The sequence below is a fragment of the Ricinus communis genome, chromosome 10, assembly GCF_019578655.1.
Source record: "Ricinus communis isolate WT05 ecotype wild-type chromosome 10, ASM1957865v1, whole genome shotgun sequence".
NCBI lineage: Eukaryota > Viridiplantae > Streptophyta > Magnoliopsida > Malpighiales > Euphorbiaceae > Ricinus > Ricinus communis.
The window spans coordinates 14,520,911-14,543,062 of NC_063265.1; the positions used below are offsets into that span (position 1 = coordinate 14,520,911).

At 30.9% G+C, this 22,152-nt stretch overlaps 3 protein-coding genes across 5 annotated transcripts; 1 reads left to right on the top strand and 2 right to left on the bottom strand.

The window, feature by feature from the left end:
- Window positions 1-358: 358 nt before the first annotated feature.
- Window positions 359-5,012, bottom strand: LOC8284538. Of its 3 annotated transcripts, XM_015719399.3 has the most exons (9): window positions 4,860-5,012; window positions 4,608-4,750; window positions 3,502-3,999; window positions 2,508-2,685; window positions 1,839-2,121; window positions 1,391-1,463; window positions 1,233-1,323; window positions 1,060-1,139; window positions 359-846 (listed from the first exon to the last, which is right to left on the bottom strand). In XM_015719399.3, the coding sequence occupies exons 2-9, from the start codon at window positions 4,689-4,691 to the stop codon at window positions 595-597; spliced, it is 1,539 nt and encodes a 512-aa protein (XP_015574885.1). In that variant the 5' UTR covers window positions 4,692-4,750; window positions 4,860-5,012; the 3' UTR covers window positions 359-594. The 3 variants fall into 3 exon arrangements, with proteins under 3 accessions (XP_015574885.1, XP_048236085.1, XP_025013169.1); XM_048380128.1 differs by lacking the exon at window positions 4,860-5,012 and having other exon boundaries at window positions 4,608-4,852; XM_025157401.2 differs by lacking the exons at window positions 3,502-3,999; window positions 4,860-5,012 and having other exon boundaries at window positions 4,608-4,853.
- Window positions 5,013-11,786: 6,774 nt separating this feature from the next.
- On the top strand, window positions 11,787-13,983 carry LOC8284537. Its single transcript, XM_002519498.4, has one exon. The coding sequence runs from the start codon at window positions 12,356-12,358 to the stop codon at window positions 13,736-13,738; it is 1,383 nt and encodes a 460-aa protein (XP_002519544.2). The 5' UTR covers window positions 11,787-12,355; the 3' UTR covers window positions 13,739-13,983.
- A 901-nt stretch (window positions 13,984-14,884) lies between these two features.
- Window positions 14,885-18,291, bottom strand: LOC8284536 (probable E3 ubiquitin-protein ligase LOG2). The gene is made up of 3 exons (XM_048370283.1): window positions 17,630-18,291; window positions 15,784-16,279; window positions 14,885-15,250 (listed from the first exon to the last, which is right to left on the bottom strand). Exons 1-3 carry the CDS (start codon window positions 18,097-18,099, stop codon window positions 15,134-15,136), a joined length of 1,083 nt encoding a protein of 360 aa, XP_048226240.1. The 5' UTR covers window positions 18,100-18,291; the 3' UTR covers window positions 14,885-15,133.
- Window positions 18,292-22,152: the final 3,861 nt, after the last annotated feature.

The following is a 22,152-nucleotide window of genomic DNA, read 5'->3' on the forward strand; positions in this document are numbered from 1 at the left end:
AATGGCTTTTGAACTTAACTATGAATTCAAAATTAGATGAAAATTCTTTAAATGAAATTTTTCATAGTTCTTGAACTCCTGAAACTTGTCTTAGGAAAATGTGTATCTTATGCTTTCCCTTATTATATATATTGCTCTAAAGGTACCTTCGGTTTTGTGTACTTTCTAAAAAGATTATGATGCCACAAGAAGAATTTCCAATCTAACATGCTTTAAGTTGCATTACAGAACATTGTATGACATTGCTATTGTCTACTTTTGTTAAGTATCATTTAACAGATCAGCTAAATAGAGAAGGGGTGGCTTTACTGCGCATTTTGTGTTTACCAATTTAAATTTAAATTTAAAACTCAGACAATGAAGCATCAAAACTATAAATGAATATTTTTCTCTCAAATTAGATGCGCTAGTAGAGTCTGAACAATTCCTTTTTTCTTTTTTTTTTGAAGAGGCAGTAAACAGAAAACATAAGAAAGAAAGATGATAGCCAAGTGTCATATCTATTTTATGCACTTAGGATACATCCAGAATCTATAAATTTATTCTTTACTGTGCAGCTGGTGATGGCAGTAATGCATCATAAATTATACCAAATCAGCGGCCAGGTATAGATTCCGAACCCCCTGTTTCAATCTGTTGATGGTCAGGATTTGTCTCAGTTTGATGAGCAGCTGCAAGTGTTTGATCGGGCTGTGTTGCACCCTGAGAACCATGCTGCTCATTTACTTGAGCAATCCATCTTCTCTGGCACCGAAAAATCTCAGCAATCACAGAACTTCCACTCATTGTAACTCCAAACCCTGTAAATGTGGCTAGGAGAACTGATAAAACAGCCTGCATGTGAAGCTGAAGAAGGCACAGAAAAATATGAAACCATTAGTATGAAAGTCTTGTATTTCACCAAGTAGGTTTTGACCCAATGATTCAGAAGCTAAAGACTCATGATTTAGCCACATCAGACTGATCTGGTTTTTCAGGTTATTTTCCTAATGAAAGCATCTTATCTAGACTAGAATAAACACCTCCTGATGTAATCAGTTGATGCAGATAATTACTTACCAACGAGTAGTAAAGATGAGCAGATAGGACCACCAATCCAAATTGAATAGTCGCGTAAACCCAGACATATCTTCTCCTTACTGAGGAGAAATTGCAAAGAGATCAGTGACAAAATGAGATGATATAACCTACAAAAATAGAATGTCTGCACACAGATGCGATCTCAGCCCTACCCATTGTGGTAGATGTCATGGATGCAAGAAGTCCAATTATACAGGAAAAAGGAAGAGAAATGGCAATTGCACCAGACCCAAGTTTCCCTACCTGTCCAGATGAAATGTTAGGAACTGTGATAGGAATGAAGAGCACGATTACAAGTTGCTCTACTTACCAGAAGTTGCTCGAGAAAACAAAAGTAAGCAAGCATGCTGACAATTACAAGAATGGGAACATCCTGCCAAACCCTGAAAAGGTTTGCAATATGTTAAGCTGTATTCCTAGATAACCTTACAGAACGAGAACATACCAACAAGATTACTAGTTCAGTTAAAATTAAGAAAAGATTATGATAATTTTTAGTTAGAAAAGACAAATTCACACATTTGATCCGTTCTCAATCAATGGACTAACACCTTTCAGTCAATTTGATTTAACAGCTTACTGCTCAGCTTGAAAACTTTTCTCCTGAAACTTATGAACTGCTCTTTCTTACATGCAAGTTTAATTGCTTATCTACATTGAATGTTTCCTACCATATTTATGGACAATGGAGAAAAGCGAAAGGCATCAAGTTCCAATTTATTGCAGTTTAAAAAAAAAAAAAAAAGAGCTTTACTTGCCTGTATTGAGCAACCTCAGCAGGCCGAGACCTATTTCCTCGAGCATTTTGAAGTCGTAAAAGGGTAACTGCTAGGTTCTTAACCTCTTGTTTGCACACATCACATGTTTTGTTGCCTTTGATGCTAAACCATTTTACAGCACATTCCTGATGGGCTAGGGCAAGTTCACCTTTGCAACTGCATTCCATCTTGAGAGTGTCACCACCTTCCCCTAATTCAACCAAGCAGATTCTGCAAACAGCTTCTTCTTCTGGAATATCTTCACCACTATCTTCATTTCCATCTGAACCACAAGACTAAGATAAGGCAAAGGTTGGTTATCACATACACGAAAAGAGTACGAATTGTAGGCTACAGCTCAAAATGCAAGCAATTAGGAATATTCAAAGATCGGTTACTACTAATGTGTATTGCCGAATGAACTACAGAGTAATAAATACTAATAGCAAAACATTAAACCTCCACAAGTAAAAATTTCCTCGGAAAGAATCCAAGAAGTAACAGAGAACCATATCCGGCCACCAAAAACTCCTGTCTTACTATGTATCCTCAGTTAGAAATGCTCTGACTTCCAAAGCTTTTGATGATTTAAATCAAGTCTCCTTGATGATGACTTTTCTTAGATGTCTTAACGAGAAAATATTCAAGGCAATTATGGGAAATAATTACCAATATCATTTCTAGGAGATGCACTTGATGTTGTTGTGACAGCCACCTCCGCCGGCCGTGGTGTAGTGGGAACCACACGAAATATGCCACCTGAAGGATCTATTTGCCTTACACTTCCCTCTTTGTCCATCATAGGGACAGAACGTGAACGATGAATGGGTTTTTGGGCATCTCCTTTCTGTAAAGCAGGGACAAGCATAGTTATGTATTAAATGAGTGATTAGAGATCAATGTATTACTAACTAAAATGTTGACATTGGATGAAATATCAAGAAGATGCATTGGATGAGAACCATGCTTAACATAATGATGAATCATTGCAGATGACATTTCATATGCATATCTAAATACGTATCTCCATAAGTTCAAGTTATGATCAATGTTGGATGGGAGAATAAGGCATCCAGGCCTTTTTAGCTCTCTGCAACTCTGCCAATAAAGAACTTGCATTGTATGCTGCCGAACTAGATAATAGGTAGCCAAGACAAAGAACCTTCAATAAATGGGAAGATTGCAATGGAAACTAGAATGGCCATATCATCATAGACCTCCCTAAGCCTTTGAGGTTGCTAAAGAGCAGAGGTATGATTTCCTAAAAGGACAAGCAGAAGTCAAAGAACCTCCAATGAATGGTGTATTGCCATGCCTGTAGGTTTCAAATGAACAAAAGCACACAACTTCCTGGTAGTTCTGGAACACCATTAAAGTTTGCAAGTGGAATTGCTCCAATGCAACAAGACTTCTAAACAAATTAATCATTAAAATTAGATTGAGGAACTTAATCAGCTAGTGGAATTTTAATGTTTTCGGTAGAGAGCAATGTCGTTATTATTGTAAGCAATTCATATAAACTATGATATGCACACAATGAAAGAAGCGATATAAAATTTTCACTAAAATGATTCTGATGAAGAATCACCTGAATGCTAAAATGGTCAACTTTATTCTTCAAAGTATCATGAGGTTCTGAAGCTTAAATAGGGTTAATACTCACAGCTGAGCTTGATGGATTTGTTGCATAGCCTCCATGCATAGACTCTGGATTTGAGTGAGCAATAGGGGTAACTGGTAAAGATGATGTTCTCTTTGTCCTGGGTGTAAAAAGTTTTGTGAAAGACATTGTCCTAGAAAGAAAAGGCTTCTTCTCTATTTCCACAGATGAACCTCCTAAAGCTAATATAGCAGCCTTCTCAATATCCGAAGTAGTATTTCGATATTTAAAACTTAACTTTGGAAGGAGACTTCTTATGGTTGACTTATTTTTTGATGGTGATGGATCTGGTGAATCATTTATTTTGAAAAGGCTGGGGCTAGGGAAGGGGGAAAAATTTACCCTTTTAGGGGTATGATTTGGTGTTACAGGCATTTGAATTGCCACAAAATCATCTCTAGCTTCCTCCAGAGTTCTTGATGGAACCTCTAAGACAAGGTCAAGTCGCCTCCGCTGTTGATCCTCTGTGTGTTCCTCAATTATTTCTGTTGAATCCCCTACCTAGGAAGGAGGAACAAGAGAAATTTGCTATACATCATTACAAATTTAAGAAATATCATGTTTCTGCAATGGAACAATCTTTTTAAGTCAAGAAGTGGCTACCAACCATTATTATGCAGTGTCAGATATATCAATCAACAAAACCCAGATACAACAGAGTTAAATATGATAGTACTGTTACAGAGAAAACCATAAGGCAGAAGCAAATGGCTTCGAAACATAATTAATTGACTTCCCTTGGTGCTTAAGGCATCAAAGCTGAAGGTACACCAAAGGGAAATATGGAAAGACCACAGTAAAAATCTTTCCCAGTGAAATAAATAAGAACCGATTTAATCAAGAATCTTGAGTGCGTAAAACAAGAATCATAAAGCAAAGCTAGCTATAATTGCTTAGCTACTCTTTAAAGAAAGAACATGAATCAATTCGTTGAAACATTCCCTCTAACAATCAAAACATACTTCAGACACAAAGGGATGATGCAGAATTTAAAATCTCTAAGAATATCCATAGAAAGAAATTCCCAGCTAATATACGGTTAAAAAGAAAAAGAATTCAGTAAGAGCAGGAAGGAAAGCCAAAAGCAAGAGAAAGCAATGCAATAATACCCTTTGAATTGGAGTTTCTACAACTGGGTTGCTAAAAGTTCCTTCCTTTGACTTGTTAGTTATGGCTTCTTCTTCATTTCCCATATCTTTAAAACTGAATTCTTGAAAAGACCCAGAATCTTTTTAAGGCTAACAGCTGCTACCTGTATATGAGCAGAAGAACTGTTTGAGGAAATTTAACAAACCCACAATTCTTGAATTCTTGAAAGACCTGAAATTTGTAATGTGAAAAGAGAAAAGAAAAAAAAGGACCATGTAAGATATAATTTTAGTATATGCTTTGCATAGTGAAAAGGGAGATGGCAATTGGCATGTAAAATTTGGAATTAGACTTTTTTCTATTAGAAAAGAAAAATGTATATACTTTTATTTTATTTGAGAGGTTTCTTTTCCTTGTTCAATTTGACTTAGGTGATTGGTTATCAAGTAGGTACTCTAAAATCCAGCTAAGTATAGAAGTAAATCATTAAGATCCTTAATTAAGATATTCTTAATGTTTCAGGTTAGAATATTTATTTTTTATTTATAATTAAAAAATTATCCTTAACTTTTTCTTCAAAACCATATATTAGGTCATAACCCAGCTAAGAGATTTAATTCCACTAGTTTATAGTAAATTTAATTTTTTTATAATTCAATGACATCAATACCTTATTTCAATTTTATGTTTTATCATTAAAATTCCAGAAAAACTTTCCATATAGATTCTAAAGTTTTTCTTTTTAATTTTCAGCTAATTTCTTTTTTAATAGTGCTCAACAAAATTATGTCATCATTTGTACTTGTGTCTTAATATTATGTGGAACTCATTTTATAGAGATCTCACCACAAATTCAACACTGCCATATAATAATAATATTTATAGATTATATTAGTTTATTGAGCGGATAATGAGTTCTCATTTAGTCAAAAATTATAAAAATATATCATAGGCAATAACAGCCAATTATTAAATTCCATCCAAATTTTTATAAAATTAATTTTTTGGAAAAATATTCATACTAATTTTAAAATTCTAATAATAACTGTTTAGAAAAAATATAAAGGGTTAATACTTTTTATTTTTTGGAGTTTATCACAATAAGAAATTAAGTGGTAGATCAGTTAAAATATGACAAATATGGAATAACTTGAGAAAATAATGAAGGCTTAATTCTCAAATCATAAGTTGAAAAAAGAAATTAAATTTTTATTTTGAAAAATGGGATCCGTATTTACAAGGGAATGCAATAAATTTAGGCCTAAATTATTGTGATGCACAAGTGATTTTAAAAGATAATTAGAATTATAAATATATATTTATTTATATTATTAGATTCATAATAATTTAAAACTTAATAAAATATAGCTTTATTCTTATTTCAGGAAGTTGAATATCTGTTGAGCATCATATTCAGTAATTAATGAATATTGCCACTAGCCTAAAATCAAAATAAAAAAAATTATGACCTCAACCTCGTCAAGTCAACTCTCTTAAACATCATGTTCAGTATTTAATTGATCTTATCACTAGTGTATATTGATGTGTATAAATTAATATTTGCAAGTGCACCAATCGTTCTTATGGTAAGGGTAAGTTCACCATGATATTGATCTCTCAATGAACTATAAGGTCACTTATTATAAATACTAATTATCAACACAAAACAATAAAAGTAAATTTAAAAATTTTAAACCAGTATTTTCAGAGAATAATATTCATAAAATAAAATAACTAAATAATAAATAAATATGCAATGCAATGATTTAAACTATATGCTCAATACAGTATTTAACCTATTCATTTACTTAGTAATCTCCTTATTTTAGTTTAAGCCTAGATCTAATAAATGAGATGGTGACATGTTTTTTTTTTAGTCACTCAGACTAATGATACAACTAAAGTTTTTTATACCTACATAGATTAAAGCATAGATTAAAGCAAAGTTTGTGTCTCCAATACATTCAACCTAAATATGTTCATAATAATTATTATTACTAAATTTATATGATAGTTAATTAACAATAATAACTAATACTAACAAAGATATGAAGGTAAATAAATCGTTCATTAAATAAATAAATAATAAGGTTCATAAATAAGTAAAAATATTAAATTAAACACTTAAGAAAACTAGCTTAACATATTTAACCCAATAATCATGATATTAAATAAAAAGATATAAGACAATAAGTAAGAGCTCATTCTAAATCTAGAATTTCTTCAATTATGAAAATGATTGATCATCACTTTCAATTTCTTGAAAAACTATTTAAATCTTAAAAAGAATAATGAGAAGTAAAATGTTTATTCAAGAACTATAGAGAATTATAGAAAAAATAATAGTTAACAGATGAAGAGAGCACATAAGAGAAAACTCTCATCCTTTTTTTAAAAAAAAAAGAAATTTCTAGAGATATATATAGAAAAGAGTCATCCTCAAGTATACCAATATAAATCTATCTGATAAATAAAAATATAGGTATCTTTATTTCACCAACTATTATTTCATAAATAACTCTTAATATAAATCCTAATAATTATACAAAATAATTAAAATGCCCCTCTTGGGCCTCGTAATTTTCGGCTACCATAGCAAATAGTAGATCCACGTGTCTTTATTTTGGGCTTTAACAGAAACATGTCCAATTAAGCTTATGTTTTAGTATTTAACTTCATATTTTTCTCTCTTGATTAATATTACCTAAAAATATATAATTAAGCTTAAGTGGGGTAAAAATATTTATTTTTACCATATTATATATATAAAACATATCATTAAATCTCCGAAATATCTTGAATATCTATATATAATTTAGACATATCAATATACAATAAAATAAAAATATACAATGAAAATATTAATATTTATGTAAAAGAATAGAAGATAAGTTTAAATGTAGAGTGATGATTATTCTCAGTGAAATAAGATTAATTTTCTATAATCAGTAGATAAATTTTCAAAATTAGTAAACTAGTTTTACAAATTTGTGAAGATAAAGTCTGCTATCACACATGATGCACCAAAATTATTCCAAAAACTAATGATGATTTCCCACATAAAATATTACAATTGAAAATGCACTATGAGCCTCATCATTGCAAAGCTAAAAATAATTGCTGGATGCGTTCTCTATTATTGTCATTTTAGAGTTCTTCCATTTTTTTTTTTTTTAATCTTTTTTGTGTGTAGATGTGTTTATCCAAAGTGAAGGCTCATAATTAAATTAAGGAATGAAGTAGTAAGATGAAGAGGAGAATTTGAACAGGAACATCTTCCTCCTCCTCCTCCTCTTGCACACCTTAGCTTTGGCATCTATATAGTTTTGATAAGGACCCATCTCATTAGATAAGATCTCTACGTGAGATGTCATTTTCAACAATCAAATTACAAAAATATGGTATTATTTGATTGGATTAATCAAACAAAAATGTTTAATAATTTCATGATATGATAATGATAGCCGCACAGGACAATTTTGGCCATACAAATTGCCTTTTATGGGAAAAGAAAAATAAAATTATACTTATTAACATTAGAAGTTTTTCAGTTTAAAAGGCTTGAGCAAATATACATGAACACTTTCATATTGTTCATTTTATTTCACTTGACATTTTCTAATTTTATTCGGTTTTGTTAATATATTTAAGTTTAATCATGTTTCATTAGATTTAGTTAAAGTGATCTTTTTCTGTAAATATGGTTAATTATATCTGAAATTCATGTGTAAATGAGTTTGTATAATTTTTAATGCAAAATTATAAGTAATTAATGATAAAATTGTATTTATATTTATTAAGGAAGGCCGCAGTTCTAATGACTCATGCTGCAATTGAAAGGACAACAAGGCTTATGAGGGGTTCTACATTTTATTTTATTTTTGCTGGGAGAAAAGGGGATTTTTCATGTCTATCTAGATAACCTTTGAAAAATAAATTAGAAAACAACATATACATAGTTATAATACACAAGTGTGAGAAAAATATTATAATTTTTTTTTGTTTAGTATTGGTGTATATTTTTTTATATATCGGACCGAAAAGTGATTCATCCATATTCATTAATTTAAAATAATATTTTATGAATCAATCATCCAATATAAAAATAATATTTTTATACTTAAGGATTTGAATTTGTAATTTTTCTTTTTAATATTATTTTATTTACGAGAGATTTACAATAATAAATTAAACTCAAGACTTCTATCTACCAAGAATAAATATTCCACTAGTTATTATAATTTTGTTCTAAGACCTGACTTTAATATAAATGAACTTCCAATAATATGATTAATTTATTAGTGATGTTTGGTCAACCTATGTATAAGGATATTTTAATAATGTTACATTATTATCTTAAAACTGTTTTACTCTCTATAAAACTAAAAATTATTTAATTAATTTATCATGTATTTATTATAGTTAATTTAACTCCCAAATTATTCAATAAGAACAGGCAATCGAAATTTAGTGACAATTGAATTTTATTTTTAAAATAAGACGAGATATCAAAATTATTAATATGGTAAAATTTAGAGAGGTAAATGTAAAATATTAATCATTTTTGAAAAAAAAATATGCAAAATATTAGTCAGTAATCATATAATACTTTACAATAGTTTTTCCTAATTCCAATTACTAAATTAAAAATTCTCTTTTTATTGAAAAGAATGCACAAATTAGTGTTTCTATTACACTAAAAATTCAATATTTCAGTACCCATTTTAAGGATAAAGTTTGTTAGAACAATTATAATAACAGATCTGTTTGTTGTAACAGATATGTTATAATATTAGGATAAGCTTTATGTTAGGTTAAAAAAATAAGTAGCGAGCTGTATATGTCTAAAACTCAATAGAATGAATATATTTACTGAGCAAGAATAATAATATTATAATAAAACGTACATAAAATAATTTAAGAGATATTTTCACCATTAATTGAATGTTATAGTTTAGCAGCAAAATGATAGGTGACCGAGTTATTGCAAAATATTAAAAATAATATAATAAATTTTAAAAATTAACTTGAATTTGGCTTAAATTTATTTTGCACGGAAAGAAAATCTCATAAATTTACAGTTGAATTAGACTTTTAGCCCATTTTCCCAACACCCTACAAAACCGTCTATAAATTCAAAATGAAAACTTTCACTTTTTTAATACAAATTTCACAAATTTGTATCCAACACTTTATTCATTTTCTCTAAATTTTTGAGGTATCAAAATAAATTATATTATAGAAGTAAATTCATGATTAAGTTTGATATAGCAAAATTTAGTAATTTAAACTTTTCTGTTTCATGTTTATATCACAATTTAAATAGAAAGTTATATATAAAATTGATACATGAGAGAAGCAGCTCCATGTAAAAGGGTTATTCAAAGGAAAAAAGAATGAAAGAATAAAAGTGATGGAAAAGTTGAGATTTGAAGCTTTATATCAAACAATGTCAATTGACAAGTGATAATGAGATGGTTCTTCTATCACTTTCAATCATCTTCCATGACCACAAAGAACCCAATACCCCACCACCACAACTACCATAGCCACCACAAAGTCCACCAAGTAAAACATTAGATATGTGGGTTTGGAGGACTACCCAATTAAATGTCCAAATGTAGACGTGATTTACCTTGATAAATGGGAAAAAGGACTATCATTTGGTTAATCATATAACTTCCAAGTCTCTAATCAACTTAGGAATTTGGATCCATTTGTTAACTTTATTTTCTTTTCTTTTTCTGACTTTCTCGTGGAGGAACAAAATGTTTCTTCTTTCTTTTTCTTTTTAATTGGAGGCCTTATCCAATATAGGTTATATAATAAGGAAGAATCATCTTCCAATACTTACTATAAAGGTGATAAATATTTATTAGTGTTGGTAAATAGTGCACGAAGAGTTTCTAATTTAAAATCGATTTAGTTTTCATAATAAAAAACTAGTTAAGCTAGTCCACATTGTGAAGGACCTCCCACACTTTGAGAAACAATGTAATTCCTTCTTAGGGTATGGTGGAAGAAAACATGAAAATGCTCATTTTTTGGTATTTTTTTAATTATATTATAGAGAAACTCTTAGATAGATTTAATCTACTATCATTCACAAATCAAACTAGTTGCATAGTTACATATAGCATTGTTTATTAAGTATTGCATTAATCTATTTATCATCATTAATCACCTATAAACAAACATAAATAGTCAACATGATAGATTGAATCTACTTGAAAATCTCTTTTTATTGTGTTTGAATTCTTAGATCTAAGGTGGAGTTTACAATAGAACTTATCAAAGAGATAGTCATATGTTATATTTGAAGGAGGTGCTCTTCGCATCATTCAAAATGGTGAATGTGGGATCATGTCACAACATTGATACTTTAGGTGCTTTTCAAGATATTATCAATTTAGTTCCTCGACTTTGTAACAAGCAAGCTTTTCATATCGTGTTACAAAGACTATATACTATTAAATGTATATATATCACAATAATAAAAAGATTGATAATATCTATATGAATATTTTATATTTTAATATTAAATATTTTATTATTATTTAAAATTAATAAATATATAGTTTGGTTATTTAGTAATTTAATATATAAATTTAACCACCCACTTCTTTTATTTAATACAAGCTAACTTATCTTAAAGAAGAAAAGAAAAAAACATCAAAACGCCCATCATTGGGCCAGCTTTTAGTGACTTTTTGTTGCTTGTTAACTCTAAAATAAAAGGCCCATATACGGTTCAGAGAAAAAAAAAGGGCCAAGAGTCTACTACAGCCTGGACCAGAAAGCCTCAGAAAACGACAACGTTGTTGTTGTATTGGGCCCATGCCCTCCCTGTCGCTAGAACTTCACATTTATGTATCACAACGGTTCCTGCGGTCCGATTCGCCAAAATAATTATTAAAAAGAAGGTGGAGCCATCCGCACGCGCTTCTGTCAGATCAATAATGGCATCTCATCCGTCGTTTTATATAAAATACTGACAATTCAATACGTACACGACCACTATCTACACGAGATCATCACCATCAATAAAAACCTCCCTCTAATCGAACGGCTACAGGCTTTTCCACAGCCTGCGTGTAACTAATGTATATGAATTACTGTATGATGGGAATATAAAACGGGTTCCGCAGCTGCCTTTTAACGACACGTAAACTAAGGATGACGTCACGGAGCAGCTCCCACTGTACTATCAGACTCAGCAGTGTTAGATCTAAACTTTGCTCTTATATCCCTCATCTTCCATAGCTAATCTTCACTCGAAAAGAACCCTAAGAACTCTATTCTTACTCTTCATCTTATCAAAGTTGAGATCTTTTCTCCTCTTTGGTTTTCTGGGTTGTCTCTCTCTCTCTCTCTCTCTCTTTGTGGGTAAAGCTCTTGAAGGTAATTCTATTACAGTATGTAAAGTGTTTTGTAATGTATAATGTAGAGATTCAAAAGGGAATTTGATGGTTCGGTTTGATAAAGCAAAGATGGAACAGACATGGTTTGAGCCAAAACCAAGAAAAGTTCATAGAAATGTATGGTTAAAGATTCAAAAATCAATGGGTGTTCTTGTGGGTGGGAATCACACTTCTTCCAGGTTTTGTACTCGTTAAAAATCTTATCTTTTCTGTTGGTTTGGCTTCAATCTCTCTTGTCTTTTATGAAAAGATAATCGTTTTGTTGGAATTTGAAATACCCATTGCTTGAAATCCTCTTGTTTGATCAAATCTTTGATAATTTGGTGGTCAAGTAAAAAAGAAAATCTATGGATTTAAAGGCTTCGACACTTCAGATCCTTGGTGGGTCTATAGCCAGGCGATTGCTTGTACGTGCATTTATGCTTGCCTCGGCTCTTTCTATTTTATCTTTGGTGCAACTGATTATTGGGTCTGATCCAATATTGCTTGATTCTGTAAAATTTCATGAATGTGATGTGCCTTTTACTATTAAAAGCAAGAATTTGTTTCAGAATCGATTTTTGAAACCCATTTGGAACTCATTTGAATGTAAGGAATATGCCAATTTGACTACTGATGTTGTTAGAGAGCTAATGAGCAAGCAACTACTGTTGGATTATAGTGCAAAAGCTCTCTGTGTCGGTGAAGGATCAGCTTCTGCTGTGTATGCATTGCGAGAGTTAGGATTTGTTAATGCGTGTGGGGCTCATAGACACCCCTTTTTCTCGCTTAAGCATAGAAAGTTCGTATACGAGCTTCAATATGCAGACAATTTCTTTGATTTTGTGTTCTCTAGGGACCTTGATGAAGTTTCGGTCCCTGCTATTCTTGTTCTCGAGATAGAGCGTGTTCTCAAGCCCGGTGGAATTGGGGCAATGCTTGTGGGTGTTAATGGGTTAAATCCAAATGGCTTAATTAGGTCTGCTACACCCGTGTCTTCATTGTTGAAAGCTTCCAATGTTGTACATGTTGGTTATGTTCAGAAGTATACTTTGGTTGTTTTCCAGAAAAGGATTGAAGAAGTTGGTTACTTTGAGCGATTTGTCCTGCCAGCCGATTGTCAATCTGTTATGAGTAACAGACCCTTTATGGAACAAATAGAGCCCCTTATGGAGAATAAAGAAAGGGGATTTGAGAATAAGATTGCATATCTGCCCAGTTTTCTTGATGTGGCATCTAGGAAGACGTTGGTGTATGTTGAAATTGGGGCATCGGAGCGTCTGAACTCTAGTGTTTCTAATTGGTTCTTGCCATCTTATCCTGTGGATCACAAGGCGTTCAATGTTTATTTTGTGGACCACAACACTACAGTCCTGCTATCCTGTGTTAAAAAGCCTGGTGTTACCTTCATTTACTATCCAGGCCTAGCCGGAGAGAAGGCTAATGCTTCAAATTCTGAGTTTGAAGACCTGGATCCATCATTAGAGGATGAAGGGTTCGATTTCCTCGCTTGGTTTAGAGAAACAGTAGAGCCTGCAGATTTTGTGGTACTGAAGATGAAAGCAGGGGAGGCAGAATTGAAATTCCTCACTGACTTGTTTGGAAGTGGAGCCATATGCTTAGTTCATGAGCTGTTCCTTAGCTGCCCAGATCATGTAGATGGCAATGGCGTGACAAGCAAAGACTGCATGAATCTCTTCAAGAGTCTTAGAAGCAGTGGAGTTTATGTCCACCAATGGTGGGGAGATTAATCACCAGCTCAGTTATGGTGAAGTACTACTGTTATCTTGTTTGAACCGTGTCTCTAATTAGTTTCTGATGTTTAAGTTACTGTTGATGTTCTTGTTTTTGTTGGTCATATCAAGTTTACTCAGTTTGTCGTGTAAGGATGCAGTGAAGACATCCAAAGTTGCCTTCTGGTTGGGGCACTTAAGTTAAATAAGCAACCGTTTGTTTTTGATGTTATTGAATAAATTTGTTGTGTGCTTCTGTTGAATTGATCTTCTCCATTTTTCTTGATCCAAAAAAAAAAAAAGAGAAGGGCAAAAGAAATATGTTAAATGAATAATAGTTCTTTAGCTGTAAGCGAATTTCCATTCATATCATTTGATTATTCTTTCATAAAAAGAAAAGAAGCTAATCTTGTACGATGATTAACTCGTATTAATTAAAGTATCACAGATTTTATAATTGCTTTCACCGACAGTCTCTTAAACTAAAATATAAAAAATTAATAACTATTCTACAAGTTATTTGTTTTTTGGCTTTTGTCAATTCAATCATGAGAATTAACAAAGTGGAGGGAAGTTGGACTCGGGGCAGGCTTTTCACTTTTTGTTTATTTTATTTATTTTTGAACATGTGAAGCTATTTAACGACTCCTGCTCTCCAGGTCATTGTTCCTCCTACTCTCTAATCATATGCTCTTTTATTATTTAATAATAATTCCACAGCCAATCAATTATGTGCACATGGCCACACCCCCTTTCCATACTTTGATGTTCACTTGAGCTTAAAAGACTCGTCTTAGCCTCGTGCACTTTGTTTCGGAAATAAGAAACTATAGGTATTTGATGGATCCCGCAGATTTTAACAGAATCTCATAATTCTTGCTCCATAGCAATCCATAAAATTAAAATAAAAAAGAAGTTTTTCAATTTATTCAAATTTTAGAATGATACGGAGAATTTAACTTTAATATTTTACCCAAATCTGACCTCTTGAACTAGCTGAAATCTAAACACGAATAAAAAATATATGCAATATCGGATGAACCAGGCTTCAGGTGCTCGGAGAGCTCGAATTCATCCAAGTAATACATATAATACCTGCCAGCATTAGCTTATACCAACAAGACAGCTAAGGGAGTATAGAGAAATCGAAATGAAGCAAAACAATGAAACCAAACATATACTATATTTTATGTCAGATCAAAGAAAATTCATAGCTATTTTGGTACAATGCCAGTTGCATTTATCCTGCCATACTGCAAGTTGATTACAATTTCCTGTTTAATTATTAGAAATCAAGAACATTAAAGGAAATAAGATATTGAAACCCCCCCAAAAAAGAGAGAGAGAGGAAAAAAAAAAAAAAATCAAACAACTATACAGGAAGCAAGAGGCACCTCCTCTCCTCTCCTCTCCTCATTCATCAGGGCCATTGTTGACCTTTATCTCTAAAAGCCTCTCAACTGGTTGTCTGCAAATAGGGCACCGATTTGTCTGGTACCTCAAGACTTTTGCACATCCACTGCACATACACTGCACCCCAAAATACAAATCAGCCAAACATTTATTTATCAATAATAAGATATGTAGGGGAAAAAGCTCCTACCATATAAGGATTACTTTTAATTCATCTTTTAGTCTTGCAAAATCTAATTAGGATTAAGATAACACATAGTTCACTAAATTCAGGCCATTTGAATGTAGCCACCATTTGCAGTTCATCTACACTCTGCAACAAATTCTTAATGGCTGATGCACAAACATAAATAACAGCATTCCACAGAGTTCAGGTTCGAACATTGAACCATCATATGGAATGCCCTAGACCTTTTTAAATCTAGCATTTTTGCCATAACATACCCTTTGTCATTTCTTGTAAAACGAAAAATAATTTATAGGACTCCTCACATCATAATGAAATGAATTTCCACAAGGATGAGAACTACTTGGGTAGGCAAGGAATTGCAAGACTTAGACTAGGAATTAGCTCTCACAACCATTCTCAAATACGGAAACATGATATTCACTAAAAAAACAGCTTATAGAGATGCAGAAATTTAAGTTACCATGTGGCGGCAGGGAAGAACAGTTGTGTCCCGTGGTTCTGACAGGCAAATGACACATTCCTTTCCTGGGTCATTTGCATCAACCTCACCCTCAACTGAATTCCCAATTCCATATATCTCCTGCAACTCATACCTCATACCATCCACCCAGAGAATCTGCTTTGCTACCTTCACCTGGTACTCGCCTTTATCCTTCTCAAACACTGCTTGCGTTATCTGAGAATTTGTGGGTCCAGACAATTGGTTTCCTTCTTGCCTATCTTGATTAGCAGGGGAAGCCTCTGCCTTCACTGCTAGAGGATAGACATCGATCTCACCCTCCTTCAGTAATTCCCTGCCCTCAAACATTGTGAAATCAATCCCAGATCCAGAAGGCTGTCTGAATTTCTGGCCCAGACCTTGTTGGAAATTTACCGTTACAGGTGGAAGAAGGTTTTCCTTCACTGGAGTCAGGATACAATCTTCACCTTCTTTTGCAAAGAAAATGATGGTGATGCTGTTTGAAGAACAAGGGAGTGCATTTTTCATTAGCCTTAATAATAAACAAAAGGAACAACAAGATATCAAAAAGAAACATATTCAAGATTTATATACAAAATATATAAAATCTAAAATGCAACAAACGAGTAATATTAAAAGAGAGCAAAGATATTCTCAACTAAAGAACATAAACAGAAGAATCATTTTCACCAGCAACTATTAAAATTTTTTCTTACACCTTGGCAAAAGAAAGTAGTGCTGAAGAACCCAAAATATATCTCAAGTAAAACAACACGATAGTAGCCACACCTAATAAGAAGAATTTTGAGCAAAACAAATCACATAAAACCTCCAGTTCACCATTACTAATATACTTCCATTCTGAAGAATGCAGAAAGTAAAATGAGATTGTTACTTTTACTTAAAAACTTCCCATCACAAAAGCATGGCATGTTGGCAGATAAGACACAACCCATTCAACTGCAGTTAATTTCATATTCCAATAATATCACCAAAAGAGAAACAAAATTCAATAATTAAATGGTAGCACTCAGATAACCATGGAATTTGGCATGCGGCAATTTTTTTTTTTTTTTCCCCATAGGAGATACTAGAAAGACTATATACAAAGCACCCTAATGCAAATCATGATTAGAAAACCACCAAGAGACAAATATTACAGCACCTTTAATCACATAATTAAAACCAAAACTCATTCATATAGCAGAAAAACTAAATTGAACTTTTGTCTGAAGTGATATTGTCCAAATTCAGAAGTCCCACAGAAAGGTCTGGTGAAAAATCCTAAATTAGCCTCTCACTTTAACATCAAGAAGTCTCCAAAATATCCATGAAGCCATAACTCCACAACAAATCTAGTAAATTCCATGCAAAGGCACATTACTTCAACCCAAATAACACACATTCTTAGCGTAAACGAGAAAAACAAAACTGCCTTCCCAGCCCTTTAATAACTTTAATAATTAAACAATCATAAAAGAAAGCCATTGCACTTGACTCATGATCTTGTATATTTAAAATTTAAAATTAAAACATAACTGTCAAATATATTAAATCTCAGCTTACTATAAAAATAAAACCAAACAATACAAGAAGGTTCCTTCAAATTCATTTCAGCATCTCCTCTTTCATAGAAAACATAACTAAGAAATTAAGTATTCAACTCATTCAACTTTATCAGTCAAAAATTTTCAGAAGTCAAAACTTTCTTCTTGCAAATAATGAAACCTCAAACAAGTCAAAACTTTCTTCTTGCAAATAATAAAACCTCAAACAAGCATAGAATTGGACAGCTAAGTTAAAGAACCCATAATTGGAAATTAATAAAGCTAATCCATTTTATTACCTTCCAGAAACAGTAGCATCAAAAGTGAAAGCAACAAGAAATTTTCCAGGATTCTCTTCATCAGCTTCAAGTCTCAAACTTTCTTTCTTCAAGTTAACATCATTTCTTATAGTAACAGCTTTCTGATGCTCCACATAAGGTGTAGGTGGGGCCATCATGGGCCCACACGGGTATCTCCCACCAACCCAATGGGCAGGGTCAACCCGGTGATGGTGATGATCATAAGGAGCCGGCAAGGGAACCGGCATAGCGTGTGGCGGTGGAGGGTGATGGTAACCCGGGTACTGATAATAAGGTGGCGGGTTAGAATTCGGGTATTGATTCGGGTAAGGAGTGGCAGCAGCGAACACGTAGCGGTTAGCCGTGATTTCAGGCTGTGGTGGTGCTGGTGGTGGTGGAGGTGGGTGGCTACGGCGGTTGTTGTGTCTCCGGCGACCGTGAACGCCGGCGCTACTACTAATATTACCCATTAAAAAAGGGTTCTTTATAATTTTCTATATTTTTCCTTTTTGGGTTGGAACTGGTTAAAGAAAAAATAATTACAGAAACGAGAATTGGAAGGTTTTGTTCAAATTGTAAGAAAGAAAGAAACAGAGCGAGAGGATGTTTATAGAGATGGATAAAGATTTAAAGAGAAAGAAAGGAAATGAAAAAAAAAAAAAAAATACAAGCAAGAAAAGCAAATCCAAATCCAAATCCAATTGAAAAGGTTTCAAATACGCCCCTCACGCTTACCCTAAAAGTCACCTGAGCCCCTCTTCTTTTTTCAGGTTGAAATATGCTCCTAATTTGTGGGAAAACAATCGCATGTATCCTTATCTATATTTATACCGGTGAGAGTAAGCATCCGTTCTTCTCCATAGGTTGCGATCGTTTTCCACAAGTAATTATTTATTAAGAAAGAGAGAAAAAATAAAAGCAAAGTATAAAAATAAAAAATTAAATATGAACAAATAAGATAAGAAATGAGAAAATATAATCTTAATAAATATTTTTTATCTTTTAAAAAAAATATTTCTATTAAAAATCTGAAATAATTATATTAATTATAATAACATTGATGTTTATAAATTAGTACACGCAATGCACATTTTTTATAGTAAAAGCAGTAAAACATTACGAAGTTTATCTGTTAAGAAACTATGAGGCCACTTATTATATAGACGAATTCTTAACACAAAATAATAAAAATAAATTTAAACACTTTAAATTAGTATTTTGAAAAGATAAAATATTTAAAAAAAAACTAATATAAATTATAAAATAAATATACAATGCAAATACAAATTTTTATGATTTAAAATTATATGCTAAAAAAAGTGTTAGTCTTGCCATTTACTTAGTAATTCTCTTATTTTATTTTAAGTTTATATTTAATGAATGATATGGTGATATACTTTTTTTTTAGTCGCTCAAACTAATAATGCAACTAAAATTTCTTCTACTAAACTAGATTGAAGCAAAGATGATGTTCATAACAATTATTATTATTAAATTAATATGATGGTTAACTAACAATAACAAAAGAAACTAATAAAGATATGAAAGTAAGAAATCACTCATTAAATAACAAGGTTCATATATAAGTAAAAAGACTAAACTAAACACTTATGAAAATTAACATAACATATTTAACCCAATTATCATGGTATTAAATAGAAAGACATAAAAATAAAAAAAATAAAAAGCTCCATTGAAATTTAGAATCCTTCAAGTAGAAAGATGATTGATAATTCCTCTCCACTTTTTAAAAAGTTTCTTAAATTTTAAAAAAATGATGAAAACTAAAACTAAAATGTTTATAGAAAATGAACTGTAGAGAATTATAGAAAAAAGAATGGTATGGTAAACAGATGTAGGTGGGAGATGTAGCAGAAAACACATAGGAGAAAACTCTCCTCCTCCTTTTAGAAAGAGATTTGCAGAGATATATATAGAAAAAAGTCATTATCTAAATAAGTCTTTCTAAAGATAAGTATACCCAATACAAGTTTATCTAATAGATAAGACTACAAGTATTTTTTTCTATACCAAATATTATTTCACAATAACTCTTAATATAAATGTTAATAATAATACAAAATAACTAAAATGCTCCTCTTGGGCCTTGTATAATTCGGCTAGCACTGCAAATAGCAAGTCCACGTGTCTTAATCTTAGACTTTTACATAAATATGTCCAATTGAGCTTATTTTTTAGTGATTTTTCTCCATATTTTTCTCTCTTTGCTAATATTATCTAAAGTTAAACAATTAAGTTTAAATGAGATATAAATACTTATTTCCACCATATTATATATAGAAAATATATTATTAAAATTCTAAAATATCCTAAATATTTATATCTAATTTGGATCTATTAAACATCAATAAAAAATGGAGGATAACTCATTTTTAATTAACTTATTATTAATGGAAGACTGTGACAATATACGTATCAAATTATTTGTTTGTTTATGAACATAATTGAAGAGCTCTAGCAGCTTTTATCATCATTTTTCAATCTAAAATCCAATCTAGAAATTTTAAACTTTCATCTTTCAAATTGCTTACCTTATACGGGGAATTAACTAAGTCTTTTTTATTTGGTATGTATTAAAGAATATGGAGCTTCAAGTTTGCATTCTCTTTATAATTCTTTATTTTAAGAATGATACTAATTTTATATGTAAATATCTATATATATATACATATATGAAAAGATTCTTTTAACCTATAGCTTCTCTTTCCTAATCGGCATCACTCAATTGTTTAGAGTTATTTTTTTACATTTTGATATTTTTGTTATATTTTTTTAATTCTTTTTTATTTATATATAATATTTTAATGTAAAATAAAACATTCATCTTTCAAAATAAAAAAGTCCTTTTAGTTGGTTTTTTTTTTTTTTTCAGACTTAGATCAATACATGCATTAACTTTTAATGTAAAGTAAAACAACCATCTTAAAAGAGTCTTGTATTTTGGTATTTTTGTTATATTTTTTTTATGCTTTCTATTTATATCTAGCATTTAATATAAAGTAAAACACTCATTTTTTAAAGTAAACGAAACCTTTCAATTTTTTTTTCTTTAAATAAGATATTAGGCTTAAATTAACACATCCATTAGCTTTTAATGCAAATTAAAATAACCATCTTAAAAAGTCCTTTCAGTTTTTTTTTTTAATCAGAAATTATTTATTTGCCTTTTAGTATTTTTATTATATTTATATATTTTTTAATGCTTTCTATTTGTATCTAGCGTTTAATGTAAAGTAAGACATTAATCTTTCAAAGTAAAAGAGTCATTTGAATTTATTTTTTTTAAATGAGATATTAGGTTTAGATTAACACATGCATTAACTTTTAATGAAAGTAAAATAACCTTCTTAAAAGAGTTCTTTCAGTTTTTTTTTTAAATCAGATTTTTTTTATATTTTGGTATTCTTGTTAAATTTTTTTTCTTTTAATATTTTTTACTTGTATCTAGCATTTAATGTAAAGTAAGATATCCATCTTTTAAGGTAAATAAGCCCTTTCAGTTTTTATTTTTTTTTCTTTTTAAAATTAGATATTAGGCTTAGATCAACACATACATTAGCTTTTAATCTAAAGTAAAATAACAATCTTAAAAGAGTCATTTCAGTTCCTTTTTTAAAAATTAGAAATTAGACTTAGATCACCACATGCATCACCATACAATTATTTAAAAGAAGGAAAAAAAAGATTAAAATACCAAATGGATAAATCACAAGAGTTAAAGCGTCTTTGATGAAACTTGCAAAGAGAATTCTCTTCAGCGCCTGAGCTCCTCCATCGTCCCTTTCATTTTTGTTCTCTTTATATTATTAATTGAAGAAGAAGAAGAGGTGACACGCAAAGCATAAAACTTCTACTTTTTTTGTTCTTTGATGCGATGTTTGATAATTCAAAGCGAGGCTTCGTGAAGACAAGTTTGTATTGGATGTTTTACTTTCTTTCTGATTTTATTTCAGAGTTCTAATACGTACATTTGTTGTTTTATGCTATTCTCTTTCTTTCCCTATATTTTTGGGGTTCATTTGTTTATTATCTTGTATTTGCATATCAAATCATATTTCTTAACAAGTGAAAAAATACATCCATCTATATATGGAAAAAAATATCTTAACACATATTTTCTCTTTCTTACTGGGCATGTCATATGATTTTTGATACTATTCTCTAAATTGTTAGAGTTCCACTTTCTATACCACTAAATTGTTGATTCAAGAATTTGATAATAACTGTAAATTAAATTCTTCACCATTATAATTATCTTATAATCCCTTTTCAAATTCTTCTCATAATTTTAACTTTGATTAAATTTTTTTATTTTCATTATGAAATAATTATCTTATTAACTAAAAAATTATTTTTTCTTTTTAATCATCACATTTATACTCATAAGAGTACTTGAACTTAATAACCTATTTAGTGCCATTTAAAAGCATAATTTTTTATATACCTTCTCCTTTTAAAGTTTTTTATTCTATTCTTTTTAAAAGGTTTCTATTTTTCTGAGG

Excerpts from the sequence above, each read along its gene's own strand:
- LOC8284538 (XM_015719399.3), bottom strand. The coding sequence starts at position 4,691 with ATGGGAAATGAAGAAGAAGCCATAACTAACAAGTCAAAGGAAGGAACT. Across the intron at positions 2,122-2,507 it reads ATCTCCTAGAAATGATATTG|ATGGAAATGAAGATAGTGGT; the intron begins GTAATTATTTCC and ends CTTGTGGTTCAG. Across the intron at positions 1,324-1,390 it reads GTTTTCTCGAGCAACTTCTG|GTAGGGAAACTTGGGTCTGG; the intron begins GTAAGTAGAGCA and ends TCATCTGGACAG.
- LOC8284537 (XM_002519498.4), top strand. The coding sequence starts at position 12,356 with ATGGATTTAAAGGCTTCGACACTTCAGATCCTTGGTGGGTCTATAGCC.
- LOC8284536 (XM_048370283.1), bottom strand. The coding sequence starts at position 18,099 with ATGGGTAATATTAGTAGTAGCGCCGGCGTTCACGGTCGCCGGAGACAC. Across the intron at positions 16,280-17,629 it reads GATGCTACTGTTTCTGGAAG|CATCACCATCATTTTCTTTG; the intron begins GTAATAAAATGG and ends TTCTTCAAACAG. Across the intron at positions 15,251-15,783 it reads TTCTTCCCTGCCGCCACATG|TGTATGTGCAGTGGATGTGC; the intron begins GTAACTTAAATT and ends TTTGGGGTGCAG.